Source organism: Bison bison, unplaced genomic scaffold (assembly GCF_000754665.1).
Source record: "Bison bison bison isolate TAMUID 2011002044 unplaced genomic scaffold, Bison_UMD1.0 scf7180017864331, whole genome shotgun sequence".
Classification (NCBI taxonomy): domain Eukaryota; kingdom Metazoa; phylum Chordata; class Mammalia; order Artiodactyla; family Bovidae; genus Bison; species Bison bison.
In genome coordinates, this window is record NW_011494903.1 from 6846134 (window position 1) to 6862986 (window position 16853).

The 16853-nt window shown below is 38.5% G+C and overlaps 1 protein-coding gene across 1 annotated transcript in view; it reads right to left on the reverse strand.

Moving 5' to 3' along the window:
- The window catches only part of SPEF2 (sperm flagellar 2), a 202551-nt gene that overhangs the window by 81551 nt on the left and 104147 nt on the right, over window positions 1-16853 (reverse strand). Inside the window, exons 19-20 of the mRNA XM_010853802.1 lie at window positions 14685-14759; window positions 4391-4539 (exon numbers count right to left, since the gene is read on the reverse strand). Of these exons, the coding sequence (XP_010852104.1) occupies window positions 4391-4539; window positions 14685-14759 (224 nt within the window). The remainder of the gene's footprint in view (window positions 1-4390; window positions 4540-14684; window positions 14760-16853) is intronic.

Below are 16853 nucleotides of genomic sequence, written 5' to 3' on the forward strand. Positions count from 1 at the left end.
TTTTTTAGATTCTTTTTTCAAATAGGTTATCACAGAATATTGAGTAGAGTTCCCTGTGCTACACAGTAGGCCCTTTATGGTTATCTATCTTATATATAATAGTGTGTGTGTGTTCAACTCAAACTTCTGATTAATCTCTCCCTCCATGTATGATTCTGTGTTCAACCATACCTTAGTATTTCATTTATCTAAATTAAACATTTACAGTTCTTTCAATGCTTCTCTCATATCATTTTAACACCTTTCTCCTACATAGATTCCCTTCTGGTTTCCAGTTTTGTAAAAATAATCTCTCTTAAAAGATATGGTATCCAGAGTGGTGCTTAAGACCATTTTACATAAGTCCACTACTAAACCTCAGAATTCCCAGGTGACTCAGGGGTAAAGAATCCACCTACCGATACAGGAGATGTGGGTTCTATCTCTGGGTCGGGAAGATCCCCTGGAGGAAGAAATGGCATCCCACTCCAGTATTCTTGCCTGGAAAATCCCATGGACAGAGGAGCCCGGCAGGCTATAGTCCATAGGGTCACAAAAGAGTCGGACATGACTGAGCATGCACCCACGCATGCACACACCAAAACTCCCTCCTAGTGACTTCAAGACATTAACACTCAGTGCGTGGAGAGTTACCACCCAGGAATGGACCTCTTGAACTAATATCCTGCTCACTGCTCTCATTTATCTACAAAAACTTCATAAGAAATTGTCAAATACTATTTTGAATTCAAAATATACTATGTTTATGATCCTTCCCTGACCCACCAACCCAACCTTGCTATCAGAAAAAAGGAAAGGGCCAGTTCAGCAAGACTCAGGCTTAGTGAACCTATCTGAGATTTGTGTGGTTATTTTGTATGTTATAGATGCTCAGAAGGCATATGTTTAATAATTTTCTTTTACATTTTGTCAGGGATTAATCTTTGGATCACTGGTCTTGGGCTTTCCTTGTGGCTCAGACGATAAAGAATCTGCCTGCAATGTGGGAAGACATGCTATTAAATCTCATCTGCCTTTAATTAAATATTTAGGCCTTTGTCCACATCTGATCTTCCATATTATACTGTATCTTCTGTGGATTTCTGTGAGTTATTGATAATGTCTATCTGTAGTTTCTTTAATTCTCTGGGATGTGATTTTTCTGGGTGTAGGGACTTGAGGTTATGTGCCGTGACTAGATGCTAAGACCTGTCCTTTCCAATTAAATAATCTTCTCTTCATTGACTGAAGTATAATAGGAAATTGGGTAGCCAAGGCAAGTATCCCCCAAGCTTGAGAAGCTAGAAAGCAAAGACCCCTCACTCCACTGCCTCCTTGGTTTTCTCCACACCTTCCTTGTGTCTGGCAAAGAGGGAAGGACCCAGGTTTCCCTCGAACTTGGTTGCTGCCTCCCCTTGCAAGAGCCAGATGTGGAAGCAATAACTATCTCTGTGTCTTTCCACATGCCTATTGAAGTACATCTGGGGTCCCTGGAAGGCCTGGAACTAGGTTTACCTGATAAAGTGTAGGAAGAACATATATATATATATATATATATATATATAATTGATTATGCACATATATATCTATTTTATTGATTATATGAAACTCAAATTTTTTAACTGGGCATCTGTCTTTCTTCTCTGTTTGCAGGTAAGCTCTGCAGCTCACATGTGAGAAGCTTAGAATGGAAAAGGAGCAGAGGAGAGCATGTGGCCTGCTTTGTTTCCAGGTTCTAGGCTACTTCTGGTCACAGCAAAAGGAGTACTCTCCATGGTGTCACTTAGGTAACTAGAGGTCTGGGCTGTATATCCTTCTGTAGTCCCTACAGACTGACTCCCCATCCTTCACGCTTCACCCTGCTTGGTGCCCTGGGAGGCCAACTCACGTAAATTACTTTAGGAACCTCCCTTACCTTCCTCCCTTGCCTTCCTCCTCCCAGGCAGGGACTACGAAAACAGAAAGGACATGAGGTCTGGTTAAGTGTTTCCCTGCTCCTCTCTGCTGGTCGCTGCAGGGGGCTGCATCCTCTGGGAAGGCCACAGCCCTGGCAGGTGGTTCTCTCTGTGCACAGGTCTTCTTGAGGTCTTCACCTGTGCTCCCTGTCCTCACCTTCTTAGGCCCAGGAGCGATAATAGCTCCCATTGGGGGTAACAATCTAACTCTTGTAGATTTCCTTATTTATTGACTACACACACACACACACATGAGCTTCCCTGGTAGCTCAGTTGATAAAGAATCCATCTGCAATGCAGGAAACCCCAGTTCGATTCCTGGGTCAGGAAGATGCCCTGAAGAAGGGACAAGGTACTCCAGAATTCTTGGGCTTCCCTGAAGAAGGGACAGGGTACTCCAGAATTCTTGGGCTTCTCTGGTGGCTCAACTGGTAAAGAATTTGCCTGAAATGTGGGAGACCTGGGTTCGATCCTTGGTTTGGGAAGATCCCCTGGAGAAGGGAATGGCTACCCACTCCAGTATTCTGGCCTGCAGAATTCCATGGACTGTATAGTCCATGGGGTTGCAAAGAGTCATACATGACTTTCACTTTTTCTTTCATACACACACACACACACATCCATATATATATATATATGTATGTATATATATATATACATACACACACAAACATATATATGGGCTTTCTGGTGGCTCAATGGGTAAAAAATCCACCTGTGATACAGGCAATGAGGGTTCGATCCTTGGGTCAGGAAGATCCCCTGGAGTAGGGCATGGCAAGCCACTCCAGTAGTCTTGTTTGGAAAATTCCATGGACAGAGGAGCCTGGTGGGCAGCAACCCATAAGGTCATGAAAGAGTCAGATATGATTGCAGTGACATAGCACTTATGATTGAAGTGCATAGCACGACATAGCACTTATATATATATGTAAGTGCTATGTTGCTTCAATCATATCCGACTCTTTATATATATATATATAAATATAAATCAGCCTTTGTTCAGCTGTCTTTAAATCATCATCTGCTTTCTGCCAGGATCCTGACTAGAAGATCTCATACAAGGGAAGCTTGCATCTTATCTCAATGTAAATGTTTATTTTGTACTCCTTTTAGTTCCCTCTTGTCCTCTATGAATTTATTTCTTTCAAGGGCATCAGGGTTTGGAGTTAAGGATTAGATTTCACTATTTTTGTCTCTCACTGTCCAACTCCCGCCCAATAATATCATTTTAATTTTATCTCCGTCCCATCAACCACTTCTGTATACTGCTGCTATGACAGTTTTTGAATATATTTAGTTTTCAAAGTAGCTACTATTTGGCTGAGTGATATTAATTATACACATCTATATTAATATCATATAAAGTTTTAATCTTCTAATATTTCCTGTTCTAATCTCCCCGTCAATGCTAATTAATTAACTCTTCAGAGCTCTATAAAGAATCTCTAACACAGTTGTCACTGTATTTGACTCTGTATTGAATGCAGTGAATTATTTTACATCCTTCTACCCTCCTCCAAAGGGTTTATCATTTAATTGGGGAGATAAAGAAGATGTTTCCCTAGGAATGCTCAATAATAACTGCAACTCATGGCTGGGTCTCAAGTATCTGGCATAGATCGTCAGGGCTGAGAGCTCATAAGAGTCGAAAACCATGGAGGACTGAAATAAAGAAGACAGGGACTAAGTTGTTCAAAAAGTCTTAAAAGAAAGGCCATTCTGTGTAATTTTCCCAAGATGACTTATCTATTTAAGCAGCCCATCTACTCAGTGTTCTGTATGGGAAGGAAATCCCCAAAAGAGGGGATATATGTAAACACATAGCTGATTCACTTTTCTATACAGCAGAAAACAATATAGCATTGCATAACAACTATACTCCAGTAAAGTTGCCAAGGTGACAACTGGGCCTTGCAGCTGTCAGAGAATGAAGAACCAATTTAAGCTTCAGGGCTCAGCTGGACATCCCCTTGCCGGATTTATTAAGGAGGTCAGGCCAGGTAGCTCCCTACTCATTTATGAGTTGAGTTAGCTTCAAAATTTTCCTTCTATTTCTGAAAATTCAGGGGTTAAACTTCATATGAAAGCCTTATGATGTGGGTATGAGAGCTGGGTTGGAGGGCTGTAATTTTCTGGGTCTGTGTTCTGGGGAAGCTGTCTTTCCAGAAAATTGCATCTCTGCTCCTCCTTGGGGAGAAAATTGGTCCTCACAGAGACCATTTACTCTCCTGATTGCATCACTCACCAGCCGCTCAAAGCATGACTCAGAAACTTGAGGGTGCAGAGAAAAACATGAAATGTGGTTCAATGAATATTCTCAAATAATCATCTCTGCTTTTTTGATAAATACATATATTATCAGCCAAGAAAGGCCTTTTGGATGGTGCAATGTGAATCTTACCATAAAGAGGAGAAAGAAGAAATTCTACTAGTTTGAGTCTAAACTGCCATACCTCAGGAATTGGTTCATTTACATACACCCACTCTTCTGATCCGGGCTTCGATGGGGCTGGCACTACTGGGACCGGTGAAACATCTGTAGACTCGGCAGGTGATTTCTTGAGTGGAATCTTCCCTCCTAGCGATTTTCCTCTAGGAGAACCTTCAACATGTATATTAAATCATGAAATTTCAAGGATATGGATGGGGACAGATTCTGGTGGAGGATTAAATTTATGATTGCCATGAGCTTCATGCAATTCATTAATTGCTCTTTAAGCAACTTTGGGCAGATTTATCAAATCAAAAACAAAAAATCTCATTCTCTACAGCCCCTAAATGTATCAATGATACCAACAGCAGGTTTTTTTTTTTTTTTTTAAAGCAATACTATACTTCTCTTGTCCAATTAGCTGTGGAAAGCAACTTGATACTTCATTTTCATCTCTGTCCTTGCTTCTACAATGAACACATGGTTCTTATAAAGTTTAGACTCCAGAGAAAAGTGCAATTTACTATTGCAAAAAACTGGCAAATTGAACTATCACCCTGAAAAAGAAAGAGGGTAGTCACAACAGGAGCAGTGTTCTTGTTTACTGAAACCCAGGAGAAATTGCCGGGAGAAAGGATGCTGTTATGAGTCGGCTGGAGTCAATGAGGGGTGCAGGGGAGGAGAAGAGGTATTGTAGCTCTTGAATAGTTCCATATTCCCTGGATCAGACAGAGGGTTTCTAATCAGGGAAACTATATTTCTTACTACAGTCAGGTTGTATGGATGAAGGCAACCTCTGTGCCAAAAGCCTGGCTGAATTAAGGCATAAGGTGGTGGGGAGAGGGGAGGGAAGGAGAGAGGAAAGGAAGAGTGAGAAGGGAAAGAGAGGGGAAGGAAGAGAAGGAGGAAGAAAAGGAGGTTGGAGGAGCAGAAAGAGAGGCCTCATTTCAGCTCAGAATCCAGAAAGGGCATGCGCTATCTGAGAATATCAAGGGGGAATTCAGGCCAGTGAAGTGGTACCCATGTGGTCTGAAAGATCTTGTAACTGATGAAACTACCTTAACTCAGAAAGCGCCTATATTTCCTTAAAGGATCAAAGTTATAATTTAGGAATTCATTCAGTTTAAATTTCACTTACTTTCAGATATGTTGTTAAGATTTTAGATGCAGTTTATAAATGCCTATAGAATTTGCAGCACTTTCTTTCCCCAAAATATATTTCTTTAGTGAATATTATTTAATGATATGCTGTTTAGGAAAGTAAATACATCTTCCATTTTTATAATAGTTAAAAATATATGGATTATAAGTAGAGGAGAAATTGTCAATTATGTACTGTGGACAGTTCAGTGCTAAAAACAGTACTGCTATCTACAAGTTTAAAGTTGTATCTAGATTTTATTTTAAATTAGAAAAATTTAAGAACATCTTTATTCAGGTAATAACCAAAAATGTTCATAATTTGAGAAATGTTTCTATACGGTAATTTTTTAATTCTCTGACCTGAGTTTCTGGTAAAATATGTGATAACACTACTACTTTAAGATGAATTTTTCTAAGGAGAATTTCTAAGGATAACTTTGTAATTATGAGATTGGAATGAGTTTCTTTTTCTTATTTTCTTACATATCATGATCATTCAGTGAAAACTACGACAGCCAGGAAGTATTTTTGAACCACTGTGCTTTGATCTTGTTTAAATTTTATCTAATTGTTTTAAACAATCAAAATGCTAAGAGGAAAAGATGTAAATGAATTAAAATGTATCTATTGGCATAGAGAGTGAAAATAGATATCACATTTGAACAAAATCTATCAACATCTCGAGTTTACAAAAGGCAGTCCTTTTAAAGTATTACTCATGTGACCATGTGAAGGTTTCCATTTCTAAGATGTTTGCTTTCATTGGAGGTTGAATTATTGAGTCCTCAGGGCAGCCATTCTTCTTGCATGAGAAGTTTGAAGGGTAATCTGTTCTTAGCACATGGTAAAGGCAGATTTTAGCAGTTTTTAGTCCAGTTATTAGAATCTAACTGTATCATGCAGAAGCCCATGGAGTGAGAACAAGTAGATAAAATGAGGTATAAAAGAAAAACAAAATTTTACAACATGAACATGGGATTTGTTTAATGATTTTATCTGTGAATAAATAGTCAAAGTTGAAACAGCAGAGCAACAGATTTGAGCAATGATAATAACATACTAGGAGCTCAGGAAAGGTAAGAAAAAAACTTTATCAATTGAAGAAAGGAATTTAAGAAAACTGGAACACTTTTACATTAAGTTGGCACTATTCAGTGAATTAAGATTGTAGGAAGGAGGATAAGATGTAAAAAGTCTGATTTTTCTTTAAAAGAAAGGCATTTTTATTACCTTTCAGTCTTAAAACATGCCCTAGTAGAATCAGATTTAATTAAGAACCTCACTGGGTAGAAACAAGAAGATTGGTTAACAGTGACAGCTTCCTTATTGTTTTTGCTTCAGCAAGAAAACATTTCGTTGTTAACATATGGTGCTAATAGTTGCCTGGGCTGCAAACATTGGCAAATGAAGTAGAGACTCAGGATGCCTTGGATAAATGAAAATTTTAGCTCTGAAGCAACGTGGCCAGGAAGAGAAGGGTGTCAGTGTTAGGTAAGGAGCCAGATATGGGGCATGAACCAGCTTATTCTCTAAATCACTACTGAGAAGCTATTTTGGAAGAGTTTTCTCTCCTTGGTGTCCTAGAATTCATGTTGTTTCTCTGTGTGGAGCTCAGTTCAGTTCAGTTTAGTCGCTCAGTCGTGTCTGACTCTGAGACCCCATGGACTGTAGCACACCAGGCTTCCCTGTCCATCATCAACTCCTGGAGCTTACTCAAACTCATGTCCATTGCATTGGTGATGCAATCCAACCATCTCATCCTCTGTCATCCCCTTCTCCTCCTGCCTCCAATCTTTCCCAGCATCAGGGTCTTTTCCAATGAGTCGGTTCTTCGCATTAGGTGGCCAAAGTATTGGAGTTTCAGCTTCGGCATCAATCCTTCCAATGAATATTCAGGACTGATTTGCTTTAGGATGGACTGGTAGGGTGTCCTTGCAGTCCAAGGGACTCTCAAGAGTCTTCTCCAACACCGCAGTTCAAAAGCATCAATTCTTTGGCACTTAGTTTTCTTTGTAGTCCAACTCTCACATCCACACATGACTACTAGAAAAACCATAGCCTTGACTAGATGGACCTTTGTCGGCAAAGTAATGTCTCTGCTTTTTAATAGGCTGTCTAGGTTGGTTATAGCTTTTCTTCCAAGCAGCAAGCGTCTTTTAATTTCATGGCCGTAGTTACCACATACAGTGACTTTGGAGTCCCCCCAAAAATAAAGTCTCTCACTGTTTCCACTGTTTCCCCATCTATTTGCCATGAAGTGATGGGACCAGACGCCATGATCTTAGTTTTCTGCATGTTGAGCTTTAAGCCAACTTTTTCACTCTCCTCTTTGACTTTCATCAAGAGGTTCTTTAGTTCTTCTTCGCTTTCTGCCATAAGAAGGGTGTCATCCACATATCTGAGGTTACTGATAATTCTCCTGGCAATCTTGATTCCACTTTGTGCTTCATCCAGCCCAGCATTTCTCATGATGTACTCTGCATATAGGTTAAATAAGCAGGGTGACAATATTCAGCCTTGACGTACTCCTTTCCCCATTTGCAACCAGTCTGTTGTTCCATGTCCAGTTCTAACTGTTGCTTCTTGACCTGCATACAGATTTCTCAGGAGGCAGTTAAGGTGGTCTGGTATTCCCATCTCTTTCAGAATTTTCCACACAGTCAAATGCTTTGGCATAGTCAATAAAGCAGAAATAGATGTTTTTCTGTAACTCTCTTGCTTTTTCAATGATCCAGCGGATGTTGGCAATTTGATCTCTAGTTCCTCTGCCGTCTCTAAATCCAGCTTGAACATCTGGAAGTTCAGGGTTCACATACTGTTGAAGCCTGGCTTGGAGAATTTTCAGCATTACTTTGCTAGTGTGTGGGATGAGTGCAACTGTGTGGTAGTTCAAAAATTCTTTGGTATTGCCTTTCTTTGGGATTGTAATGAAAACTGACCACTGGTCCTGTGGCCACTGCTGAGTTTTCCAGATTTGCTGAATATTGTGTGGGGCTGGAGATGTGAAATGTAGACTACTATAAAGTAATGAGGACTGGTTATTTGGGATCACATATAGGACCTGATTTTAGTATAATTATAATCAGTGATAAACACTGGGAACTCCTTAAGTCAACTTTGCAAAGGATTCGCCTTTCTGCCCACAGTCTTTGATAACCTGATCTGGAATCAATAATTATATCCCACATTTATTTAGTCCCATGTACTCTGAGCTGGATCCTGTTTTTTTTTTTTTTGTATATTTACTTATTCCCTGCAATAGCCACAGGGAAGTACTTTTATGACCTCATTTTACACACGAGGGAACTGAGACAAGCCAAGGTCAAGTTGTCTGTCCTTAGTCACTTGGATGCCACTTAGATGGTAAACAGGCAGAGCTAGAATCTCAGTCCAGGCAGGCCCACTCCAGGGTCCATGCATTTGACTATCATATTTGATTGCCTTTACTGTTTATTGATGTAATTCATGTTCAGAAGTGTTCATTAGTTTGATATTTAGAAATCTGCAAGTTTTAGAGTTGTCATTTTAATACTATTTACTTGGCTTATAAATTGATTTTAAGACTGTTCTATTTGCATTATAATTGTTACAATTTAATTTTTCTGCTTGTAGTGAAAAATCTATTAAAAGTTCAGCCTGAGAAATCAATTCATTGAAAGGCTAGATAATAGAGTATAGATAATATTATTTAATTCATTTAAATTAGATGATGGTGTTAAGGAAAAATCCAAGGAAGTTCTGACCCTGTGGAGAGTTAATATGGAGTGTAGATTGCATTCACCAAAGTGTGAAGAGACTGACTTTCCCTTCTCTCAGATTAATGATTCCTAACAAAATATTACCTTATTTATTTTGACTCTCAATTTCCTCATCTTTGAAGGAAATGATCATTGCTACTTCACAGGTGGTTATGAGGATTTAGTGAGATTATACATAAAAATGATCTTGCATAGTGCCTGACATATGGTAGGCATTCTACAAGAGGTAGTTCGTTGTTATTATTATTACTATGAATTATATTGTACAAGGAGAATGTTGAATTTTGCCATCTGAACCATGATTGTAAATTGATCATCAACTTTCTAATGTGTGGCATCAACTTTCAGATAAAACCTAACATGTTTTGCATTTATTCTAAAATCTATTAAGGTTTTGTATGTAGTAACACATACTGTTCCCTGTTTAAGGTCCAAGGTCATTAAAAAAGAGTATTTTAGAAATTAATCCTAGAAAAGCTTAGGGCTTTTTACTTCTGTGTCAAAGTATTGTTAAACACATGTTGTTTTTTAAATTGTAATCCACCTTAAACATTTTGGGAACCAGGACGTATTATATATAATACATTAGAAATAACAGAAGGTTTCTTATATTCCAATGGCTAAAATTGAGCAATCAGTCTTTGGCATCAACATGGTAGTTCTTCAACTTTAGTGAGCACCAGAATTCCCTAGAGGGCTTTTTAAAATACAAATTGCTTGGCCCCTCCAGGAGTTTCATATTCAGTAGGTCTGGGGTGGGACCAAGTATCTGTTTTTCTAAAAAGTTCCCAGGTGATGCAGATGCTACTGATCTAGGGCTGAACTTAAAGAACCACGGTGTTAATAGATGATCTAGGGGTTTCAATTCCATTTCACTTTCATCTTTTTTTTCCTCTGTTCTTACATGTCCTTAAAATGAAATGTCATTAATGTTTATAACATTGACAAAATATTTACAGCTAAGTGGCTTGGCAGCACCTAAACTATGAGTTAAATCAGAAGGCTAGCACTGGAACAGTCCCAGTACTAATACATTTATTAGTACTAATACAGGTCGACAGAACTAAAGAGGACGAGATTTCCAAGCATTTATTTATAGAACTCTAGTCCCAATGGGGGCTTCCCCGGTGGCTCAGATGGTAAAGAATCTGCCTGCAATACCGGAGACCCAGGTTCAGTCCCTGGGTCGGGAAGATCCCCTGGAGAAGGAAATGGCAACCCATTCCAGTATTCTTGCCTGGAGAATCCTTTGGACAAAGGAGCTTGGTGGGCTACAGTCTATGGGGTCTCAAAGAGGCAGACATGACTGAGCAACACTTTCACTTTTTAGTCCCAGAGGATACTCCTCTGAGAGAGTTCTGCAGTCACAATGTTTTGAGATATTACATAGTGTGCCTGCCACTGCCTTAGAGATAGATGATCACAGGACATACATATCTATATCATCTATCTCCATGGAGAGTAAATATATTTTAATTTGGTGTAACACAGCATTTTTCTGAAATTGGTTGATTAAGGAAAACTCTTCAATTAGCCCTTATGTAATGCCTCCTAGGTAAGGTCACAGAGTAGAAAAGTCCTTATTTTATGAAGGAATAAAATAGGGCCATGGCAGATGGTTGAAGATAATAAATTCTTTAAGAATACCATAAATACAATTGCAAATGGCATTTCAGTGTCAAGAGTAGCAGGGAAAAGGGTAGGGATTGATCTGATATGCAGGGAAAAATAAAGATGAGTCAAAGATGCCAACAACAGGAAACAAGGATAAATTTGAAGGAAGGAAAAAGGAGGTGGCTCCTCAAGCCACGCTTTCAATATAATTAATTGGTATCAAATAGCTTGTGAAGTAAACAGTTAACCAATTAATAGCATTCAGCTCCCAAAGGTATTAGTTCCAAATATAAAGAATTAAAATTACTAAGACTTCCTCTTAATGAAGTAAATCCTGTTATACATGCCAAAACAACAGTACTTCTATGTAGAAGAAAGACTTCTAAATCTTGATCAAGAGTTCATCTATTTCAAATATTATTCAATACAGTAGAAACTATGTTTATGGAAATAGAAACAGACTAGTAAAATAAAAGAAAAAAGAGTTCTTGAATTTACTTAAACTGAGCTAACTGCATGATTTAAATGGATGTATATTTTGCTGGGTGAAGCTGTATTTGCTTATGGTTTGTTTGAGTATACTTTTACCTAGATGCTCTCAAAGCATGTGCATTATTAGGTCTAATGATGATTTGGACAGGACTGGAAAAGGTAAGTTTTCATTTTAATTCCAAAGAGCAATGTCAAAGAATGTTCAAGTTACCGTACAGGTGTGCTCATCTCACACGCTAGCAAGGTAATGCTCAAGATCCTTCAAGCTAGGCTTCAGCAGTATGTGAACAGAGAACTTCCAGATGTACAAGCTGAGTTTAGAAAAGGCAGAGGAACCAGAGATCAATTGCCAACTTTTGTTAGATCATAGAGAAAACAAAGAAATTCCAGAAAAAAACATCTACTGCTTCATTGACTACACTAAAGCCTTTGACTGTGTGGATCACAACAAACTGTGGAAAATTCTTAAAGGGATCTGAAAACCAGAGCACCTTACCTGTTTCCAGAGAAACCTGTATACAGGTCAAGAAGCAACAGTTAGAACCAGACATGTAACAAAGGATTGATTCAAAATTTGGAAAGAAGTATGTCAAGGTTGTATAATGTCACCCTGCTTATTTAACTTACATGCAGAGTACATCATGCGAAATTCTGGGCTGGATGAATTACAAGCTAGAATCAAGATTGCCAGGAGAATTATCAACAACCTCAGATATGCAGATGATACCACTCTAATGGCAGAAAGCAAAGAGGAGCTAAAGAATATTTTGATGAGGGAGAAAGAGGAGAATGAAAAAGCTAGCTTAAAACTCAACATTTAAAAAACTAGGATACTGGCATCTGGTCCTATCACTTTATAGCAAATAGAAGGAAAAAAGTGGAAACAGTGACAGATTTTATTTTCTTGGGCTCCAAGATGCCTGTCGATGGTGACTGCAGCCGTGAAATTAAGAGATTCTTGCTCCTTGGAAGGAAAGTTATGACAAACCTAGACAGCATATTAAAGAGCAGAGACATCACTTCACCAACAGCTGACAAAAGTCTGTAGAGTCAAAGCCATGGCTTTTCCAATAGTCATGTATGGATGTGAGAGTTGGACCAGCAGGAAGGCTGATGACCTAAAAATTTATGCTTTCAAATTGTGGTGCTGGAGAAGACACTTGAGAGTCCCTTGGATTGCAAGGAGATCAAACCAGTCAATCCTAAAGTAAATTGACCCTGAATATTCATTGGAAGGACTGATGCTGAAGCTGAGGCTCCAATACTTTGGCCACTTGATGTGAAGAGCCCACTCATTGGAAAAGACCCTGATGCTGGCGAAGAATGAGGGCAGGAAGAGAAGGGGATGACAGAGGATAAGATGGTTAGATAGCATCACTGACTCAATGGACATGAGTTTGAGCAAACCCTGGGAGGTAGTGAAGGACAGGGAAGCCTGGTGTGCCGCAGTCCTTGGGATCACAAAAAGTTGGACATGACTGAGTGACTGAAAAACCACAACAATGCATAAGTATATTTGATTTCTATTTTTGATGATTCTGTGCAGATCCTTCATTTGCTTTTGCTGATCACAATGAGAAAGTAAGGGATTCATAATGTAAATGTGGAAACTATTCTCCTATTTGTAAACAGGTGAGAGAAAGCGTATAAATTATAGCCAAAACTCTAGCTAAATTTTTAATCTCACCAATGTTGACTCACAATGACTAGTTACATAAACCTATCAGGTTATATAATCAGAAAAGGGTGAGATGCTTTGAGAATCATGGATATGCATTTTTGAATGCCAAAATAGAGATCCTTTTAAGCCATCATTTTGTGAACATTGTACATTCTTGGGCTGCTATTGCATTGGCAATCTCTAATGAAAAAGTAAGCAGTGGTACATCATGACAACCCCCTGAGCATGTGCTCTGCAGAAGTCAACTGGGTGTGTCCATAACTGCATTCCAATCTTTGATTTGTTGCTGTAGCAGCTCCAGGGCTTTTCTGGTGGCTCAGTGGTAAAGAATTCACCTGCCAAGGCAGGAGATGTGGGTTCGATCCCTAGGCTGAGAAGATTCCCTGAAGAAGAAAATGGTAACTCCCTCCAGTGGTTTTGCCTGAGAAATTCCATGGACAAAGAAGCCTGTTGGGTTATAGACCATGGAGTTGCAAAGAGTCAGACACAACTTAAAGACTGAGCAGGCACGCATGTAGCAGCTTCAACACTATTGTTGTTTAGTCACTAAGTCACAATTGACTCTTTTGCAACACCACGGACTGTAGTCCACCAATCTTCTCTTAGGATTTCCCAGGCAAGAATACTGGAGTGGGTTGCCATTTTCTTTTCCACAGGATCGTCCCAACCCAGGGATTGAACCTGTGTCTCCTGTGTTGGCAGGAGGATTCTTTATCACTAAGCCACCTGGGAAGCCCAGTGGCTTCAACATACAATGCAACTAAATATGCTTGTTAAGAGCCTGGCATTTCTTCTGCCAACTATCAATTATTTACAAAATTGTATCCCCCTTATTTCACAGAAACAGTTAAGATAGAAAATAAATGAAACTAGATCAGGAAAAATACAACCTAAATTAGGAGGTCAAAGCAGGGAGAGGAATTAGAAAGCAGACTCCAGGATATAGGTCCTTGCTTAGAAACTAAAATCTTAGATGCTAATTTGGTTCTGAATTTCTAGACAGCCAATATACAAAAGGCAGTACCTCATTTAGAGGTACTAATTATTTAGCCATGTAGAGGAAGAAAAAATTTTCAGTCCCTTTCTTCTGAATGAAATTTCCCACCTAGGATTTTACACAGAGGCCACTGAATGATGTAATGGGCATACTATCCCTTCAGAAAATGAAATACCAGGTTATTATTAGTATAATGAAAGTTTCATCTCCACTGCTGTTGTGTTGAGGACTTTAATCAAAGAACTTATCAGTGAAAGCAATTTCATGGAAGCTTTCCAAGAAAATATGGTTCAGCATGTAGTTTTCTGATGGCATAATTTAGCCCAAGGATAACACTTATAATATCTATGATGATTGAATATTCTGTATCTTAGATATCAGAGAAGGCAATGGCACCCAACTCCAGTACTCTTGCATATTCTCTAAATTATTCCTCACAAGCATCACTTTCCTCAGCAGCACCTTTGCTGAGCCAGGCTACAGAAAGACTGAGGTTTTCTTTGGCAAGAGTTTATGATTTACAAATGCCTGAAAGAAGGGCCCAATGTACATTACTACATAAATATCACTATTTTCACTGAGAGTTATAAAATGCAGAATTCTATTTAATCATATTTATCTTAATCTGTACCTTTTCTTTTGAGTGAAGTTTCACTTTTCTTCCCTTTTCCTTCCTGAAGAGGTTCTCGATTACCATGCGGGGGTTCTAAACAAAATTTAACACATAAATATCATTTGTGATTTTTTCTGATAGCTGGTTTATGATTTGTAAGCAGTCAAATGTGATTTCTCAAAACAGCTATATTTGTGAACTGCCTAAAATGGCTAAGACCTTTACTGTGAGTTAAAATTAATCTGAAGTTAGACTATGGATTGAAAATTCTTGAATGACAACCCTGATAGGACTATTCTATTTTGTGACATTGAGAAGTTGAGTCCTAAGTTTAACATCAGCATTTGGTAGTGAATTTGATTGTTGTTGTTCAGCTGCTAAGTCATGTCTGACTCTTTTTGTCAGACATGGACTGCAGCACGGCAGGCTTCCCCGTCCCTCACCATTTCCCAGAGTTTGTCCAAATTCATGTCCATTCTGTTGGTGATGTCATCCAACCATCTCATCCTCTGTCACCCACTTCTCCTTCTGCCTTCAATCTTTCCCAGCATCAGGGTGTTTTCCAATGAATCAGCTCTTGCCATCAGGTGGCCAAAGTATTGGAGCTTCAACTTCAGCATCAATCCTTCCAATGAGTATTCAGGGTTGATTTCCTTTAAGATTGACTGGTTTGATCTCCTTGCTGTTCAAGGGACTCTCAACAGTCTTGTCCAGCACCACAGTTCGAAAGCATCAATTCTTCGGTGCTCTGTCTTCTTTATGGTCCACCTCTCACAACAGTATGTGACCACTGGAAAGACTATAGACTTAACCATACAGACCTTTGTCAGCAAAGTGATGTCTTTGCTTTTTAACACACTGTCTAGGTTTGTCAGTGAGTTTGATTATAAACTCTTTAATGCAACATACATGCAGAGTTTTAAAAGTTAGTTACAAGTACATTGGAAGCAGATGGCTCTATTAGTATTTGGAGATAGTTCACTGAAATGATTGTTATACAATAAGATGACTGGATCTATAATAAGAATGATGCCAAAACACTTTGAAGGAGAGTTAAATAAACCATTGTTTTGATATGGCACATTCTTGACCTCATACTTGGTTGCCTGTGACTTTCACCTTCCATTGTGCCTTGACTGTAACTTGTAATACAAAGGATTGTTTGGGAATATATACATTGGATTGCCTGGAATCTAATTAAAAGACATGCTGGAAAGGGGGAAATGGGAAACTGATGACCTGGAGGTCAATGAGATTTCCCAAATAATAATTTGGTCTTTGAAAAAATCACTACATCCCACATAATTCACCAAACAGGTTCAGTCATCCGTATGGGGCAATTTAAATGTCTGTGATAGAGTTTGTCTGACCTATTCTTCATATTTAGAAGTGACAGTTATAAGAATGTGTAAATGCATAACATATCACTTATGTTTAAATATCTCAGCTCCAAAAACAAGATTCCATAGAAATAAGACAACCTCTTTTGTTAATCTCTATAAAAGGACTTTTAAACATCCAAATAGTTAAATAGTTAAACACCAAACTCATTCATAAATAAATAAATACAAAGGTTTGAAATTTTTTTTTTTTTTTTTAGAGGTAAGGTTAATAAAAAAAGCCTAGATAACCTCTTAGTACCTTTAATAACAATACTCTGGGTAACCAACATTTTAGCTCCAAACTTTAGCAGAAGGCAATAGAAAAGGGGGTGAAAATAGGGACACCTGAGATGCTGAACTTACAAAATATTGTGAGCAAGTCTAGTTTCTTCTGGGAGTAGCATGAATTCTGCCTCTTTGAAAAACTTATTTCCAAAATGTATTCTGAAATCTCCAAATATACTCTTAGCAGCATGGATAGCACTACCATGCTTTGTCACACTCAGAACTTTAGTTTTAAATTACATTCTGACATTTGATAGTGGACTTGATAATAAACCCTTTAATGGAACAAAATTGTGAAGTGTTAAAAATTTAATCTCAAGTGTACTTGAAGAAGATAAAAAATTCAGAACTGTTAAAAATTAATAAATAGAAATCACAATTAAACAGAGTTGAGAAACCAAAAGGGGGAGATCTTTGGCCCTAAGAGGATAGTATTACCCAACAGGAGGAAGAAAGATTCCTCTTCTTTCCTGACACGGATTCAGCCAATGAAAAGCCATGGACTCATGGGGTACTATGG